This window comes from Scleropages formosus, chromosome 14 (assembly GCF_900964775.1).
Source record: "Scleropages formosus chromosome 14, fSclFor1.1, whole genome shotgun sequence".
NCBI classification, from domain to species: domain Eukaryota; kingdom Metazoa; phylum Chordata; class Actinopteri; order Osteoglossiformes; family Osteoglossidae; genus Scleropages; species Scleropages formosus.
This window is the reverse complement of record NC_041819.1, coordinates 25,788,624-25,806,402: the sequence shown is the minus strand read 5'-3', so window position 1 is coordinate 25,806,402 and position 17,779 is coordinate 25,788,624. Positions and strand designations below refer to the sequence as shown.

The window sequence follows — 17,779 nt, the reverse complement described above, 5'->3', positions numbered from 1 at the left end:
CCTCAGCGTCCAGTTCCGTGTCTGTTGGGGGGAAATTATAGTGGAACATTGTGGGACTCAGGGAAAACACATTTCCACATTAATTTAAAGTGTAGATTTAAATTCCACGTTTGTGTGACATGTCTCCGTGGACAGTGCCCGCACTCACTCACTCACAACACACACGCAAACTGCTTTACGTTACACATTGAATCATTTAGTCGATCCATTTATACAGCTGGGTTTTAATTTTACTGGAGGCATTTTGGGGGCAAATACTTTGCATGGTGCTACAGCTCAAGAAGGGGATTCAAACGTCCAGTCTTTATTTTTTTATTTTTTAAAGTGTTCTTTTTCTGCTGCTCTTATCCTGAGGGCTGCCAGAGAAAATTTCATTGTATTGCATACCAAGGACAATAAAGTATCTTATCTTATCTTTAGGTCCAAAGGCAGCAGTTCCAGCCGCTGTTTTACATATTAAGGGGTTTGTGGCTCATATTTCTTACCCATTTTAGTAAAAAAAATTGCTATAAGATGAGGATGACTTAGCGGTTTTCATTCTAAAGCGCAAAAGAACTAAATAGACCAAACGCTACAAAAATAATTAAAATGTTCACATGTCCGCAGCAACTAAGTCTCACATCTCACCTAAAATGTGACTAAAATTAAGTTCAAGGTTTGCGCTTATTTTCTTTGTGATTGTACTGCCTGGGAGTTGCATGTATTATTTTTATAAGTTCGTGGCAGACGTACAAGTAATACTCCCGTTTTACCAGGAACACGTGACGCTCAATGGAACTTGAGCAACCGTTACGTTCTGTTCAAATACTGACGCGCTCTGTCTGCCCCCTGCTGGACAGCGGTGCTTATTGCAGTTTCCTGCTCCGTTACCGGGCAACAGCATCTCAAACATTCTCAAAATCCCCAGCATCTCCAGCTTCCCAAGCATCCCCAACATCCCCAAAATCCCCAGCATGTCCAGCTCCCCCTGCATCCCTACCAGCTCCAACATCCCCAAAATCCCAGCATCTCCAGCTTCCCCTGCATCCCTACTAGCTCCAATATCCCCAAAATCCCCAGCATCCTCAACATCCCTAGCATCCCAGACATCTCCCGGCACCCTAGGATGCAGTGAAACATTTTCGGTATCTCAGGACATGTTTGAGCCCCTTCCTCCCCCTGTTGGTTTATGTATTAATGCAAGCTGTATGTCACAGGATGAGAGTTTGAAAAGAGAGAAACCTGCTCCATGGTCAGCTTTACCACAATCAGTAATAATGACCACTGTTTTTACCATTTTAAATTCATCATCATTTTAATCGGATGCACATTTATACATCTGTGTATAAATGCATCTCCGGTTTATTACTCCTGTGTGAAGCAAATCTGTGCATCTGATATTTTTTTCTTTTTATCAGAGAAAATAAGAAAATAATGAGATGAGCTCTGATTGCTCATTGTGATCTAAAGCATTTTCACCAATAACACGATGGAGCAGAGCGCAATAGCAGGTTAATGGAGATTGCTTCTGGGAGTCCCTCAGAGCTCAGCTGAGGTCCCGCTAATCTTATTTAGCTCTGATCCTCATCCTTGAACCCAGGAGAAGTGCTGGTTGTCAGATTATTTCCCTTGATGATAAGATGCTCTGTCTGCTCAGTATTTTCACAGGGACCGCATTTCAGTAACTCCATCGCTATTATCAGTCTGCATTTTCATTTACTATCCTTTATCCATCCAAACACACACGCAGCTCTTTAGAGTCACTATGTCACCTGCAGCACGTGTCCACTGTGGGTGGAAACCAGAGCACCTGGAAAGCCACATGAGGTCATGCAAATTCCACCCAAGATTGAGCTGGATTCGAACCCAGAGCCTTAGAGCCGGGAGGCCCCAGGGCTACTTGCCCTCTCAGTGACACTGAAGACTCAGAAAGGGTCACATGGTCATCAATTTGTTTATTGCATCGTAACATACATATAATGTATTAGAAATATGGATTTGTACACTACAATCTTCATTGTACCATGTTATAAAATATTCATACTCAAAAAACGAATCACTAAAAACTTTACCAAACAGTTAGACACTTTAATTATAGGTCTTCAGTTGAGAAAACAAAACTGAAAAGTTTAAAAAAAGAGAAAGAAAGAGAGAGAGCGAAAGAGCAAGAGAGAGAGAGAGAGAGAGAGAGAGAGAGACATTTAAAGTAAAAACAGCCAAGCATAGACTGGTCACTGGTAAAACCGCTAAGGAACACACACGGTTACAGAGGCCGGGGGCAGGAGTCTTTCCAACACACACTCGCCTGGGGCTCGGCCCACACACACGGGGCGTCCCGCCGCGGGTACCCAGTACCCATAGAGAACAGAGGAGCAGCACGCGCACACACACTGATTTTCTTCCACTTGGTCTCCCGACCTCAGCTGGATCCATTTCGTCCAGACGAAAGGGACGCGACCCTACGAGCCACCGCGGGGTCCCTCGCTCTCCCGGCACCCGAGAACATCGGGAGGAATGGTCGTCCACTTGTCTCACGCGCTCGAGTACACAAACACACACCCCGCGTGCACATCCTCTGCCATTCACCCTGTTTTACATTTCCTCCAGGGAAAGTAACGGTAGCAGCGTAGTAAGAGTGCTGGAGGAAGCGGTCGCTGTAGTTGCACCGGTGACCCGCAGGGGGCGCCTGGCCACTTGGTCCTGGCCCGGCCAAACACTTCCGCGCTGGGGGAAGGGCGTGTCTTACCAGAAGACACGCACCCTGGCGAAGCGAGTCGACCCTCAGCCCTTAGGGTTCAAAGGTCACGAGGCCGGGGCGCCACCCGTGGGGCCGTCGCGCGAAAACACTCCTCGTCTCAGTCACGTCCGGCGCTCCCTGCCCGTCCCCCCGCCGACAAACACAGACACACGTTCACGAACACAGACACAGGGCTGCGACGCGGATCTAACGGCTCACACACAGACTCATGGGAAGCTGAAGACTCGGAATGTCAATCAGCGTGACGTGGATCCCTTGATTGGTCCTGCACACCAGCTGCAGACATACCCCCTTCGCATCCAGCTCACGTGGATAGAGTGGGCCCCTTGGGCCCTGTAAAACATGTTTCAATAGAATGTGATGATCATGATCAAACGCGGTGGGGGAAAAAAAGATACCCAGAATGCAACTCTGCATTACAAAAAAAAACTTGGACATTTCATGGAGGTCAATTAACGGTGTAAAAATGCTGCCAAAAATCCCAGTTTCATTTGTCCGTGTTGGGGAAGAAAGAGCTCGACTCGGTCGCATGACTGCCAAACTGAGGCGCAAAGGATTGTGGGAAAAGTAGTAACATCAGCACTACGGTTAACCTTCCAAAGAGAAAATGTGGTTCTTTTCTCACTTCCACTTCACACAAACCTGGAAAGGCAATCAAAGCCTCGGATTAATAACAAAACCAGTTGGATTTCCGATACGTTACAGGACCACAGTCCTGCAGAAACGTCAAAGGCAGCTTTAATAAAATAGTTTAATATCAGTTTTATTTTTAATTTACATGTTGGTGTCACACAGCAGCAGGTGGCAAATTGGCACTTTCTGACATTTTTAAGAACATCTCCGTTTGGCACAGACTTAGTCACCATCTGCCAGAATTGGTCCTCTAATTGACCGAGGGGGGACTCCGAAATACACCATTTCCAACCCCCCCATGATATGACATAAGTAAACAAAGAGAAAACAGAAACAAGGTGTGATCAATAATGGTTAATGAGTATGTTTATGTATCACTTGCGTTAAAAAATGATCTGTGATCCGACAATTAAAATGACGTCCTGTCACTTTAAAAATCAGGCAGGTGTTATAGTATCAAATATTTTACATACAAACAAGTAATTACAGGTAAAAAAGAACGTTATAAAATTAATCTAAGCTGAAATGTCTGGAAACGTTAAACATACAGACAGGTGGAGATGTTGGGGGGGGGCATAACCCAGCCACAGTGGAACATCGGGTTCGTCGGTCTGCCGAGGCCCGGAGGGGTGCGATCACACGGGCCTGGAAGCTTAGGAGTCGAATCCCGGACTCAACCCCTGACCCCCTCCGCCAGGAGGCCAACAGCACACGGTGCCTTAGCTCCTCCCACATCGGTATCTACTCTCTGCCATAGCTCATTGGGCGTGGCCTCCGCCGCGCTTCGTGATTGGAGGGCAGCAGAGGGAGGGGCGTAGCCTCTAACCTGAAACACAACCTCTGCGACCGCGTTTTGGGGGGGCAGGGGGTGGCTGTCGGAGCCGCGTGTGCAGGACAAATCGGGAGCTCAGAGAGACGATCGAGAGAGAGAGAAACAGAGAAGAGGTAAACACAGAGGTGGCGAGGGGGGGGCAGCACCCCTCACCCCGCCCCCACCCACCCCACCCCACTCCTGGGCCCCGCACCCTCAGCCAGGCCTCTACGTTGGCTACCCTGCTGATCTGAGCTCATGGAAATGTTGTGCTCTGTAAGAGATCCTAAGGCAATGTCACATTACAGGTCAAAATGTACAACATCTATCATCTATACATTGTGCGCCAGGCGGCGGCCTGCAGGGGGTGCTCTATAGCACCGTCGCCTCCACCACGATGGCCGGGTCCTCGATGTCCGCCTTGCTCTGCACCATCCGCAGCTCCAGCTGGGCCGGGCTGGGCCTTCGGCCGGGACCCGCCATCTCTGAAATGGGGAGAATGATTGGGGAGGGGACGACAAAAGCAAACACACGTGCATTTACACACGTCTCATACCGTAGGCGTAGGAAATGGTCCTCTGGATGACGTGGTGCATGACGGAGACCGTCTTCTCACAGGCCGTCTGGACCATCGACAAAGAGGTGGGGGGGTAATTTAGTCACTTACAGGAGACTCACAGCGATAGCACGGCACGCACACAGAACCTCATTACTAGAGGAGCAGCTGGTAGCATAGTGGCTGGAGCTGGTGCCCATGGCCCCAAAAGTCGCAGGTTCGAGAATAGTGGGTGGGGCACCCCACGGTGACTCACCTTCAGGTCGTTCGGGTGGTGATGAGTCCAGGCTAGAAGCATAGCAGCAAAGAGGTCCCCCGTCCCCACGAACACGGCGTCCACTTTGGGGATCTCCATGCGGATCCGCTGGGTCGTCCGGGTGCCGTCGGGTTTCACTGGGGGGCGCCAGAGAACAAAACAGCACACAAACACACTGGCATATTAACACACATCGGCGAGCGGCAGAACTACACACACACCTTGGTCAGCCACAACTGGTACCATGAGCACGCACAGACACACACACACACACACACACACACACACACACACACACACACACACACAGACTCAGCTACGTTTGACTTCAATGCTTGAAATATCATCAGAGTGTGTGTGTACGTGGGGAGTGGCGCCGCACTGCGCTCACCTGACCTCTGACTTCCCAGCGCCACCAGGAAACGGTCGCCCAGGCGGGATGGCAGGTCCGAGCTGGTGATGACCACAGTGTCGGGACCCATTTTGTGCAGGAGGTCCATCACCTGAGTAGGAGAGGAATCACAGGTGGGGCAGGGAAATGCAAATTAGGATGACTGTACAAAGTGCAATTGCCTGTGCAATAGTGTGCATCTGGATACAGCGGCAGATTTAGGGGCAGGTGGGAGCAAAAAAGGGGGCATGCTGGTCAGAAAGGGGTTCGACTAATAAAGGGTACGGGGGGGTGCTCCTCACCTCAACCGCATCCTTTTCTGTGCTGATGTTTTTCCCTGTAAGGAGCCTGCGCAACACGAGAGCAGTTAACAACCAGGCTACACACACTGTGCAGTACACTAACAGGTCTCTGCAGTCTCACACACACACACACACACACACACACACACACACACACATCTAATCAATATTGCACTTCTATAAATGGCCACAAGAGGGAGCATCAGCAGCTCCACAGCTGCAAAAACAGCTGGAACTCATTTCCTCTGATCTGGACACACATCTGGGCATCTGCTCTGTGTGTGTGTGTTGGTGTGTGCCCTCCACCGCTGGCATCCTGACTGGGAAAGCACAGTGCCTCCCAGACACACACACACACACACACACACACACACACACACACACACACACCCAGCTGCAAATACTCACTCTGCTTCAAACTGATTGGGAGTGATTATGTCGGCCACTGGGACCACCTTGTTCTTGTAGACGGGATACAGGTTCTCCGGCACGTACTGCAAAAACACACAGAACCGGTCACTTACGCGACACATCCTCTCATCCTCACTCGCTCTCTCACACACACACGGCCTTGAAGAGGAAGAGCTGCCATTAATGCCCTGCCTATGGGTTTCAGCCAAAAAACATAACATTTACTATGGTACACAGGGAAGGTCAGCCATTCAACACTGAACAGACACACACCGATACGCTGACTCCTCTTGTCCGAGTTATGAAGTCTTGAAAAGAAGCATTTGCTCATCTCTTCTGGACACACTTCAAGTATGATCTCTTAAGTTCATGTAAGGTATAAATGTTCATGATCATACTTGGGTCAATCCTTTACAGAGCCACTCCTGCAATGTAACGTAAATGTTTACACGTACGTGAAAAAAGAGAAAAAAAAAAAAAAAAAAAAAAAAAAAAACTAGTGGGAAGGTGATCAGGAATCGGCGATATTCTGATAAAGTTTTATGTAGCTACTTGTGTGATGAACGTCGGTTCATATGGTGAAGGAAACTAACTGCACTTAAGAGTCACACAGCTGCAGTTGTGTGTCTTTCTCCTAATGTAATGAACATATAGTATCTTCTATGAGATGTACATCGCTTTGGAGAGAAGCTTCTGACAAATGAATACATGCAAATGTGTTTTCTTTACATTTTAATTCTCAGCCTCTAATATTGCATGACCTGCATTTACCTTCTGAGCCGACAGATGGCAGTAAAGAGCACGGTAAAAATAGGCATGTGGGACCGCCTTTGTTCAACTCGCTTCCAGTGTTTACAGTGCATGACTGCTGTTCCTGAGTGTCAGTGGTCATCAAAATGATGAGTAACAACTGCAAATGTTTATGGGATTAACAACCAACAATCAGCACTGAACAGTTTGTGAAGACAATATTTTGAAGTAATTTTGTTTTAATTTAATGTAGCTTGAAATTAAAGTCCTAAAGTCATTTTAAAAGTTATTTTAGCTATATCAAACTTTTACAGAATTTAATATAAAATCAAGCAACATCTACATGACTGCCCTTTTATTGACTGACTTTTATTGAGGGGAAAAAGGTGCTTTGCATTTACAAAAAAAATTGAGTAATGAGCAGACTTTTGGTTCCGGTTCTGTTCCGAAGACCAGGGGTCTGCGGACGTGCGAACAGGCAGACGCTGTCACTTACCATGGAGCCGTGGTCCCCCAGCACCGGGTCACACACTGGAAAGGCAAGATGGGTGAATCAGTGCCATACAGTAAAAAAATTGGTCTTCCAGGGCACCCCCACCTGACCGGCACCGATATTGTACAAGGGACCGGACACACGCTTAGTGGCCCCTGGTCCTGCCTGGTGGAAATGTTTTTACACAAGACTGATTATAAATTAATTTCTCCAGGCCCTACATCTCCTATGGGGGGGGTTTGGAGCTCAATGATGTAGCCCCCCCCCCGCTGGATACAACATAGCTGCAACAAACAGCTCTGAATCATTCAGCGGGTGACGTGTCGAGCGGGACTCACCGTACACGAGTTTGGGGTTCTCCCTCTTCAGCTCCTTCACGATGTCCACCACCATCTCCAGGAAGGACGTGTCCCTCGTGTACCCTGTGGGAAGCACAGGATTGTGAGTAAAGCGCAGGGAGGAGCTTCAATGGAGACTCATCTTGGAGGACTGATGGGAAGCACCTTCATGCTTTGCTGACCACACCAACCGTGACAGGACAGTCGCCACGGTAACAGCCACCGGAAAAAGCCTTTCCTCTCCAGCTCAGTCATTTCTCCTTATTGTCCACACGTCAGTAGAAAAAATGTATTAAAATATTTTTTAAAAATTAAAAGTGGACTGAAGTCTGACTATGACACCGCCTTACCTCGTACCCTGGACATGAGCAGAAAAATCACAGCCCACCTCCAACGTCCCACTTATTAATTCCAGTGCTGTCATTGGTGGGATGAGAGTCCCTCCCCACCGGTTCCACCCCCCCGGCCAGGCCTACCTGTGAGCACGTAGTCATAGTGATTCACGTTGTTGAGTTTGATGCCCTCGTAGAGAACATGCAGCTCATCTGCGGTCAGGACCTGACCCTTCCAGTGGGCATAGCCTAGAGGTCAGAGGTCAAAGGTCAGAGAGCAGCTGAGCACCACGTGCCATTCGATAACTGTAGACTTATTTAGTAAGTGATTATGAGACACATCCACAATGTAGATAAACTCATCCCCCCACAGATCAAACAGGAAGTGAAATCAAATCCATCACTTCCATACACACCAGCGCTGACAAATTAAAGTCCCTCGGACCCAGACTGCTCTCAAAGCATCGTCCCCCCAGCTGCAGAAAACATCCCGTCGTTTGAGAGGCAGATGCCCTCAGCCTATTTATAGGGTCAGTATCCTGTCTGTGAGGCACTTCCTATTAACACTGCTTGATATAAAGTCCACTGGAGGAAAACCAGTACAGTGCAAGGCGCCACTCCAACGACCACTGCACAGGACACCACCTGCCTGCCACTCGCACCCAAAAAGTTAGCGCCAAAAACACCCAGGTGGACATCCATTTGTGCACGTGTGTATGTGCCAGTACCCGCCCTTTGACAGGAAATAATCTGCTGCTGCTGGAAGCGTGATGTCAAATTACAGGTGAGTCACCCAGCTGGTCACGTGGCGTGGTGCCCGTTGCCTAGCAACAGGACAGAGGAAAGCCTGAGGGCTCAACGCAGCAAGGAATCATTCTGCATGCGCGCGCACGTGCTTGGTCGCATGCACGTGTGGTTCTCTGCAAAAGTGTATCTATATTTGTGCGTTTGACACAAAACGAGGAAGGGGGGGCACGGGGAATTCTTTGCGATAAAAGCTGCTGCAGACATCAATGAAGCTACACATGTGCAGTGACACACACGGTCGTGGACAGCAGGTGCGAGTGGGCTGATAACCAACTTCTTTGTCAGCTGTATTTTCCCCATCCGGCTTCCTTCTTCCCCACAACCCCCCCTCTGCGAAAACGGAGAAACACGTGCAACCATAAGCAGTACAGCTGTAAGATAACGGAGCACCGGGACCGAGTCACTCGCATGTCAAAACGGGTTTCCCCAAACGAAAATTACAGTCTGTAATTACCATGTTGCTGAGACGCAATACAACAGTCGCAGCTTTGAATCCCACCTACACCTGTGGTACCGCTGAGCAAGGTACTTACCACTTACCTTAAGAATTGCTCCAGTAAAATAACGCAGCTGCACAAATGGGTAACTACTTCGCTAAAAGACTGTCAGGTCCACCTTGGACCACAGGGGAATGCGTGACCGCTGCCGGTCATATCGAACCCTCTGCACCAGACCCAAAACCTGCCGGTGCTGCGGTTCAAGTTCAGCTGTTGGTCAGCAGGGGGCGATCACACTGCTACCGGAATGCCCACAAGTGACAGTGCGGCAGGTTTTCCTAGAGCCTGTGTCTGCATTTCTGTCCGGCAGCTTTTCAGGTGCAGTAACCGCAGCCCACACCCGAGTCCCCACGCAGCGGTCACCTCGTCTGAGGCGGCCTGATTAAAACGCCACTCTTATTAATCGCAGTAAACCGCTTACTTACATAGCGAGAAAAATTTCCTCGTAAAGGCTCATTACTGCTGCGGCGTCAAACCCCCTCCAAAGATGGAAAGGAATGAGATTAGCGAACGCTAAATTTAACACCTTTTAATTAAATTCAAAGCGGGAACGAAGCGACACACCGCCATCACCCCCCACCCTCGGCACTGGCATTCGCCAAATGAGATTTGGAACAAACTAAAATAAATTAAAACTATTTTGGTGGAAACAAAGCGGTGAGATGGAGCAAAGCGGTGAGGAATCCCAGAGGCAAATCCCACCAAGCATCTCGCACCCGAGCCATCATCAGCAGAACCCTTATCCACCTCATGATAGCGCAGCGCCGATCGGGTTGTGTTCTGACACTCGCCACATACTTCATTTTCATTGCTTCTTAGCCCTTTGGTGATACTTCAGTTAGGGGAAGAGTGGAACCTAACTACTGTCAGTGGCATGACCAATGCTTCCTTGGGGGGGGGGGGGGGGGGGCTCTGCTTCCTGGTAGGATTTTATTTAATTTTCAGTAGCCCATGAGTCCCAAAGTGCAGGGCTTTGGATAACTTGACCCAAAAAGGTCAAACGAGACTTGTTTTTCTGTTATCCCAACTTTCCCAAGGATCTCGAAAGCTCTGAGGATCCTGAAGACAATGACGGTCGAGGGCGACTCCAGAGGTCCAGACTATCCTCAACAACACCTTGAACTGGCAGTGGACGAATCCGGAGGACGGTGGCAGATTTCCTTAGCAAGTTCCTTTCACTCGGGAGTTTATTCCGAGACTTCTGGGTCTCACTGTAGAAGACGTGGACTGTGTCCTGTACAATGAACTTCCATTGTTCTTCCACCTCCAATTGCTCTTAGAGGCAGACAATTTTGTTGGTCCTCCCTGCTGTGCCTGGTGTGGAGGAGAGATCACCTCTTCAGAGGCCACTGAAGGAGGGAAGGTGGTGGAGGTAGAGGTGGGGCCTGCCTCCGGTCAGTCTTATGTTGCGCCTCATGCAAAAAGAGAGGATTACCCTCAACCTCCCTAACCCGCAGTCAAACCTGATTGTTCAGATGTGTTCATTACTGATCCCCACCTAGGTTCAGGTCACCGGGGTCTACTGCAAGGTCGCACCTGGAAGATGAGGAGGCGGGGAATTACTTGGACGATAACGAGCGGTATAACACAAATCTTAGAGTTTTGGATCATGCGTTATTCAATTCTGAAGATACGTATGAATCGTTTGTTTTATTGATAATGCTGCGGACACATGAAATCAAAGTTTATGAGCAGTATATGGATTTCAAGGCAACTGGTTGTTTTTAATGTATTCTGATTAATTCAATGTTTGAGCCTTTCTGCATTTTATAGTCTGTAAAATGAAAGGGTAAACCAGTTTTTTCCATTTTAATGTTTAATGAGAATGGATTTTATTCTTGGCACAACATAGTCTTGTAATTTTACACTGGCTTTGAGTAAGGATTTGTTTTTCTTATTTTAGTTACCACGTACAGATTTTTTGCAATTGGTATTTCTGGTACATTTTAAACACTTAAATACTTTTAAGTGCTTTAAACTTTATTAAAGTTAAGGAAACAAATCTGTTAATTTCCGACAGCGTCACCACACTTCGCTGGAGATCGGGAACTTCATGCTTCAGGGCTCACATTCAATGTGTTGCGCAAGAGGAACTCTGAACCCGAGGACAGGGGAGGGATGGGTGCAAACCCTTACCCAAGGCCACTGGGATGGGGTCCAACACCCTGTATATGGACTCAGTCGCAGATGGAAACAGGGAAATTAGTCAGCTACCCATAGCAGAGAAACTTCAGACCCTTGGACCAAGAGCAGAGGCAGCAAAGGCGGAGTCCATGGCGAGCCATCATAAACAGCTGAGAAAAATGTGAACACCAGGCAGCCCCCGCAAGCACACATCCCCCCGCAAAAACGAGCGGTTCAAAGAACGCTGCTTGTGTCTGTGAGCCTGGTCTTGGACAGTTGTGTGCGGCTCAGCGCTAACCTAAAAGCAGAGGCATAGCAGTGAGTTTGGACAAAGTTTCCGTGGAAACCGAAGGGGGGCTGGTATTGGAGTCGACCGAAGCCCGAAAGGCAAAAGGAGACTGCATAGAGTGCGGTAAAAAAGGGGCCTGGAGAGGGCATTTCTTACAGCGGCACAGCAAGCCGTAGCTACAGAAAGCAACAGAGCCACATTTCAGGGCCCCTGGTCACTCAGCTACACCTCTTTTCTGTCTATCCACCAGAATGTGCTCCTTCTGTCCCTCATAGCTGCTAAATCCCAATCAGCATTCAAGGGTCTCAAACCCATCATCTTCCAGAGCCACTTCTCTCCTGACAGCTACATAAATGAGTGTAAATATAATCATAACAGAGGTAGAACTCATCCCACATTATTCAGTCTCCCAGTACTCATTTTTTCCCCCACTTAGATGGTCCACAATTAGTAATATAACTTATTTTTCCCTCAGTGTGGACTCTGATTTATCTAGTTTGAGACATTTAGTCTGTGTCAGCAGCATCAAATGTGGTGCGATACACTGAGATCACCCTTGGAAATTGTGCCAAGTGACTGTGTAAGAGTTGTGAGAAGTGTGTAGCCATGCTTGCAGTTGCAGTGTGGCAATCTACAGTCCCACCTGCATATTTAGATGTGTGTACTCTGCTTGGCACCACTGTGCTATTTTCTAATTTTCATTTATATCAATGCGCCACACATTTTTCCCCACACACTATCATTTTTTTTTTTTTTTTTTACAGTATTTCATTCATAATGTTATTCATTCTATTTTAATGTTACACAACTTTTTTCCTTGTGATATTATTCATCATTTAGGGTGAACCTGGGATGGGCTTGGAACAAACTGGAATTCCACCCCCCCTCATAAGAAATAGGGAAATTTAGGCTTTTTGATATTTGTTCCATTTTCAGGAAATAGTAGGAGCAAATAAGAGTTTGCAATTGAACAAGCTACGCTTTGATAATGCGGTGTCTCAGGCTTTTCTGCTTTGCAGTCTTGCACCAAACCAGTGTATCAGTTTTAGAAAACTACACAACCTGACGTCCCACCCCAAGGGTGGAGGAGCGTGATCCTGATTTTTACTGCTCTCACAATAAAAGATATGGATTTACTGGGCAACTTTATAGCCCAGTGTGCTGTACAAGTACAACGAACATCCACCACTGGCTCCAAGATCCTTACCCTTAGGGTTCATCTTCAAACATTCAGTTGCCCATCTTAAGTGGTGAGACACTCATCAAAGCTATGTTCATACCCTGCAAACACACACTTTCTCAGACATGGATGCTGCATGTGAAAGAGATTATGAAGGAGTCAGTCATCCACTGTGAAGCCCCTGTAGGAACAGGAGCTCCTCACAGGTCAGTGAACACACCGCCAGTTCTGACCATATGAAACCAGAGTTTTTCCAAGGGCAGAGAACAAGGACTAGGCTGGACAAAGGAGGGGGGAGGGGGAGGGGGGAAGAAAAAAAAAAAAAAAAGGTGTACACACTTTTTTTTCCCCATCCTTTTATATACACTAGTTAAATATAACAATTCAGGTTAAATTATTTCCCAAAAGGTACCAGCACAGGACTCCTTGTACTTGAAACTGAGAATTTGGCTACAGGACTCATACCTCAATCACCAGAAGGTAGGCTTCTTGGACAAAAGCCACTGACCAAAGCCAAGATTTCCCCTTCATGCTTTTTGAACTCACATCCCTCAGACACCTGTCCACATGACAGACACCTTCACACCATTCTACTTGTACATCTCATCTGCTCCATGGCACACCGAAAGTTAAACGAGTAAAACCGCGTCAGGCTCACCGTTCAGTGGTTAGAGCACTTCTCATCACCCAGATACAGAGTGCTGCAGGACCACCTGTGGTCAACAAGATCTTTTCATCCAGGAGCATGGGGTGAAGGGGGATGTAAAAAATCTCACAAGATTCAGGAAAGTGAGCTTTTTTTTTAAAAAAAAGCTCATTCTCTTCAGGAAGCATCTGGGACAGAAGGCCGAGCTCATAAGACTCTATGGCTTGGGGGGGGGGGAGCGCACACCTGGAGGGATGTGGAGGAACGCTGACATCACCATATTCCAGTAAGAGTTAGAAGCAGAAATATGGGTAAGACTGGCCAAAATTCAACAACAACCACATGGAGCAGTGGGGGGGGGATTGCACAGGACCTTTGAATTCCAGAGAAAAGTATCCAGATGTTGCAAAACGCAAATGAGACGAACAAGATGATCTGGGAGATTCTTCAAGAAGGCACAGAACATGGACCTTACACTGGACACGTGGTCAAGGAGCTGTAGTACCTGTATGATTGGAGAATTGCACCGAGTTGATGGAGTCCACCTCGAAGCCCAGCACCTGTATGCGAAATAGGTGTTAGTTACTCCCAGCATGCACTGCAGCAGAGCGAATAGGATCTTGCTGGGGCTGCTTATTTTGATTGCTTTTGCACCCTGTTTGTTAATAAGGAACAGTCCCCAACCCAGCAGTCTCCTTTGTCCTCCCCCCCCCCCCTCTCTCTCTCTCTCTCTCTCTCGCACACACACACACACAATGTTTTCTTGGAAAAACCAGCTGTAACAACCAATCCAAGTGGAACTAAAACAAACTAATGCCTGTTTAGTTTGAGGCCCCCGATTCAAACACCATCAGTTCCTGTATGACTGATAATCTGAAAAATGTCAAATATAGTGACCTTTTCAGTGCAACAAAAGTTAATGTCAGATTTATCTGAGCATCTTTCCTGCCATTCCAGTGGTCCACCTCCCTGTAACACTGTTCCTGCTACATTGTTTCAATATTCCTGCCTCACTGTAACACACTATCAATATTTGCCCCACACTGTGACACTGTCACTCGTTAAGACACATCAGCTGTCATCCCCCCCTCCCGTTCCTTTGGACCTGAGCACCACAACAGCACAGTAACATCATCATCATCATCACCACCACCACCATCCTTTGTATTATTAAGATCCATTCATAATCCTCAATGATACAATAAATATAACCTTTCATCCGCAGCAGCCGAGGAGACAGCGGTTTGCATTTAAACAGAAATGTCGTCACAGGATGACGACGAATAGTGATGATGACTGGGATATTCCTCGCCCGAAAGGGCTGCGCAACAGGGAATTGTGAGCGCGCGCGCACACACACACACACACACACACACACACACACAGCACCCTCCGTCTGAATGTCATTCACAAAACCGGGGGCACAGTGACCTCTCCGAACGTACCAGGCTGATCACACACACCCACCACCGGAGGGATTCGCACACACGGGCATAATTTGCCGCCGGTTCGTTCCAAATCATGAATTCAACTAGGAAAAAAAAAAAAAAAGGCAGTGGAGGGATGGCAGCGTGCAAGAGCGCGCGCTCCGCCACATCCTCGCGGGGTGTCAGTGAATTATCTGCCACCATGTGACCTTTAGAACCCACCTGCGCTGAGCGCGCCCCCGAAGAAACCCCCCCACAACACGGCGATTATGAGAGCAGCCTCCAACCCGTTTGAATCAGGAGCAAAAGTCTCACCTGCAAAGGGAAGGAGGCCGACTTATTGCCCACGTAGCCCCGGACGACGTGACTCTGGATCGACAGAACCCTGCACTCCATCTCGTCCGTCCGCTGCTCCATCATAGACGCGCACGATGTACAGCGCGAGGCGGGTGCGTGTGTCCCGGGGTGGGGGGGCGATGATGTGTGCGGGGAGAGAGCGGCACCGCTGATCCGGAGTCTGCGAGCCGAGCGACAGCAGCAGCAGCAGCCGCCAGAGAGTGAGAGAACGAACAGAAGCCGGATTGAAGGACACGCGACTCACGGCGAAGCGCACATTGGCGAGATACACCTATTTCTCTCAGGCAGTTAAGGTGGACACCTAAGCGCCGACGTCACCGGGATAATCATTTATAATATAATCATGTAATCACTGACGCCACAGCGCGCGAGGGTTATATTTGCCCGCAAGTTCAGGAAAAAAAAAATATCCATAAATTAATCTTAGCTGTGTATTTCCATAAGTAATGCAAAACCTACTGCTGTCATCCAGTGATTCTCCGGAATGTCCGCGTCCACTTCAAATCGCCATTCAATTCGGCGAAGTCGCGCGGACGAAGTGCCGGATGCAATAGTGCGGAGGATACAAAGTGAGGAACGGCGGCGAAACAGCTGCGACCTGTCAGGACGGTGACACAAGCGGCGCAGAACGTGCGTCGGGCGCGGGGTCCTTAGCGGAGCGCGTCGCGCGGTGAAAACCCTCTATCGGGCTGCGCGCGCGCCCGTCTCTCTGGGCAACACAGACGAATTATTATAATTATTCCCTTAATAATGTAAATAATTTTAATTATTATTATTATTATTATTGTTTAATACTATAATCGCCTGTAACACATAACCTAGTCGGTTATTACACCTGTAGTTATGTGAGAGCAACATTTAAGACTTAAGTATTTTGTACCAGCCAGGGTCATTCAGAGTCCCCTCACACGTATGGCCGCCATCAGCAGGCCCACTTTATTTTTCGTGTAGCTTCCAAAATTCTTCCACGCATATTTTTTGGAGATCTATCGCTACCCCAGAACAAGAGGAATATGGGGTGACGTAGTGGTTAAAGTTACTACCGCCTGAAGGACGCAGGTTTAAGTCCCTCTTCCTCTCGATGCCCTGCTCCTCACCCTCATCTGAGGCAGCAAAATTTATTACGCTGCTCCACAAACTAGGAAGTAATTGGAAGCAGTTTGGTGTACAAACCTCACAGTGTAAGTTGCCGTGGAGAAAGATGTGAGACGTTCACATTTTCTCAAATGTCTTCCAGACAATTGCATTTCTTCTTCACCGTTCGTTCCGTTTTCTAGCATTTCTTCTAGCGAAGAGGACCTGTGTTTACCCGCCAGGCCAATAGGTGGCAGTACAACGCAACTGAAACGCAACAGGATCGACACACCGCATTAATCCAACTCGCTTCCACCGTGCTTACAACTCAATTCTTTTTTCCCTTTTTCATTAAACAATTCAAACACTCACAGGAACATCAGCCCAGAACAATCAAACCAGGAGAAAATTAACAAAAAGAAATATCAATAAAAATAAATACACAAAAATTACAAAACACTCCAATAGCCAGAGACATCAAGTGATCAACACCTTAAAAATATTACAATAATGTACAGTGTTAATAGCATTCTTATTATTACATTCCTCAATAGTGTTTATATACTGCTTAAATGCTTCAAGAAAACTGGGAAATATACAACTTATTTCTCGCATTTCTGAATGTTCGAGATTCTAATAGCACCGGAAAGAAGAGGCGTCCTGTTACCATAGAGATAATAAACCCAGCTGACAGTGGCAAGATGAGAAACATTACACGTGAACAACTGTACAATCAAAATTGTCATCTTTAGAGGTGATATTTTTATTTTCAGTAAGTTTGAATTTATTTTAATTGTAACAAAGCTCAAGGTTAATAAAAATATTAACAGAAAATTGTGCAGTCATTTTTAAATATATTATAGGTCTATCTGAGATTCTTATTGATCCTCACTAGGGAAAACAAAGAGGGATGTCAGTAATATTAAGCTTTTAGTGATTGTGACTTTGTGGTGAGCATGAAGTTGAGTTACAGAGAAGTTATTGATAAATAAGGGGGATCAATAAAGTATTAATAAATAATCAATTATTAATAAAGAATTTATTTATCTAGCTATCTATAAATAGACATGTAGCCCAAACAGCGTTTGTAAGCTGAGGAGCTAGAGCATAGGTAGTTTCAATATTCACAAGCTGATGAACAATCAGTTTCCCTTTGAAGCCCTGTGCCATAACTCTGGGGGGATGTGAGTCGCTGTTTTGCCCAGTAGTCCAGCGTCTGCAGAGGCTCCACGTCATTTGGGAAATCTCGGTTTACACTGTTCCCCAAGAACACCGATAATCTTTCCACACAAGTAATAACCATAACAAACAAAACTGTGTTTTATGTACTATATCAGCCGCGTTCCTTCACCTGCTGAACCGTCGGGG

The 17,779-nt window shown here is 47.3% G+C and overlaps 1 protein-coding gene across 3 annotated transcripts; it reads right to left on the bottom strand.

Annotated features, from left to right (window-relative positions):
* Positions 1–3,590: 3,590 nt before the first annotated feature.
* pdxka (pyridoxal (pyridoxine, vitamin B6) kinase a) lies at positions 3,591–17,118 on the bottom strand. 3 transcript variants are annotated; one of them, XM_018739936.2, is made up of 12 exons: positions 16,511–17,118; positions 15,296–15,497; positions 14,059–14,113; positions 8,155–8,259; positions 7,679–7,762; positions 7,344–7,378; positions 6,095–6,180; positions 5,687–5,732; positions 5,385–5,496; positions 4,994–5,130; positions 4,738–4,804; positions 3,591–4,666 (listed from the first exon to the last, which is right to left on the bottom strand). In XM_018739936.2, exons 1-12 carry the CDS (start codon positions 16,615–16,617, stop codon positions 4,554–4,556), a joined length of 1,149 nt encoding a protein of 382 aa, XP_018595452.1. In that variant the 5' UTR covers positions 16,618–17,118; the 3' UTR covers positions 3,591–4,553. The 3 variants fall into 3 exon arrangements, with proteins under 3 accessions (XP_018595452.1, XP_018595453.1, XP_018595454.1); XM_018739937.2 differs by lacking the exon at positions 16,511–17,118 and adding an exon at positions 15,797–16,068; XM_018739938.2 differs by lacking the exon at positions 16,511–17,118 and having other exon boundaries at positions 15,296–15,783.
* Between the last annotated feature and the right edge of the window lie 661 nt (positions 17,119–17,779).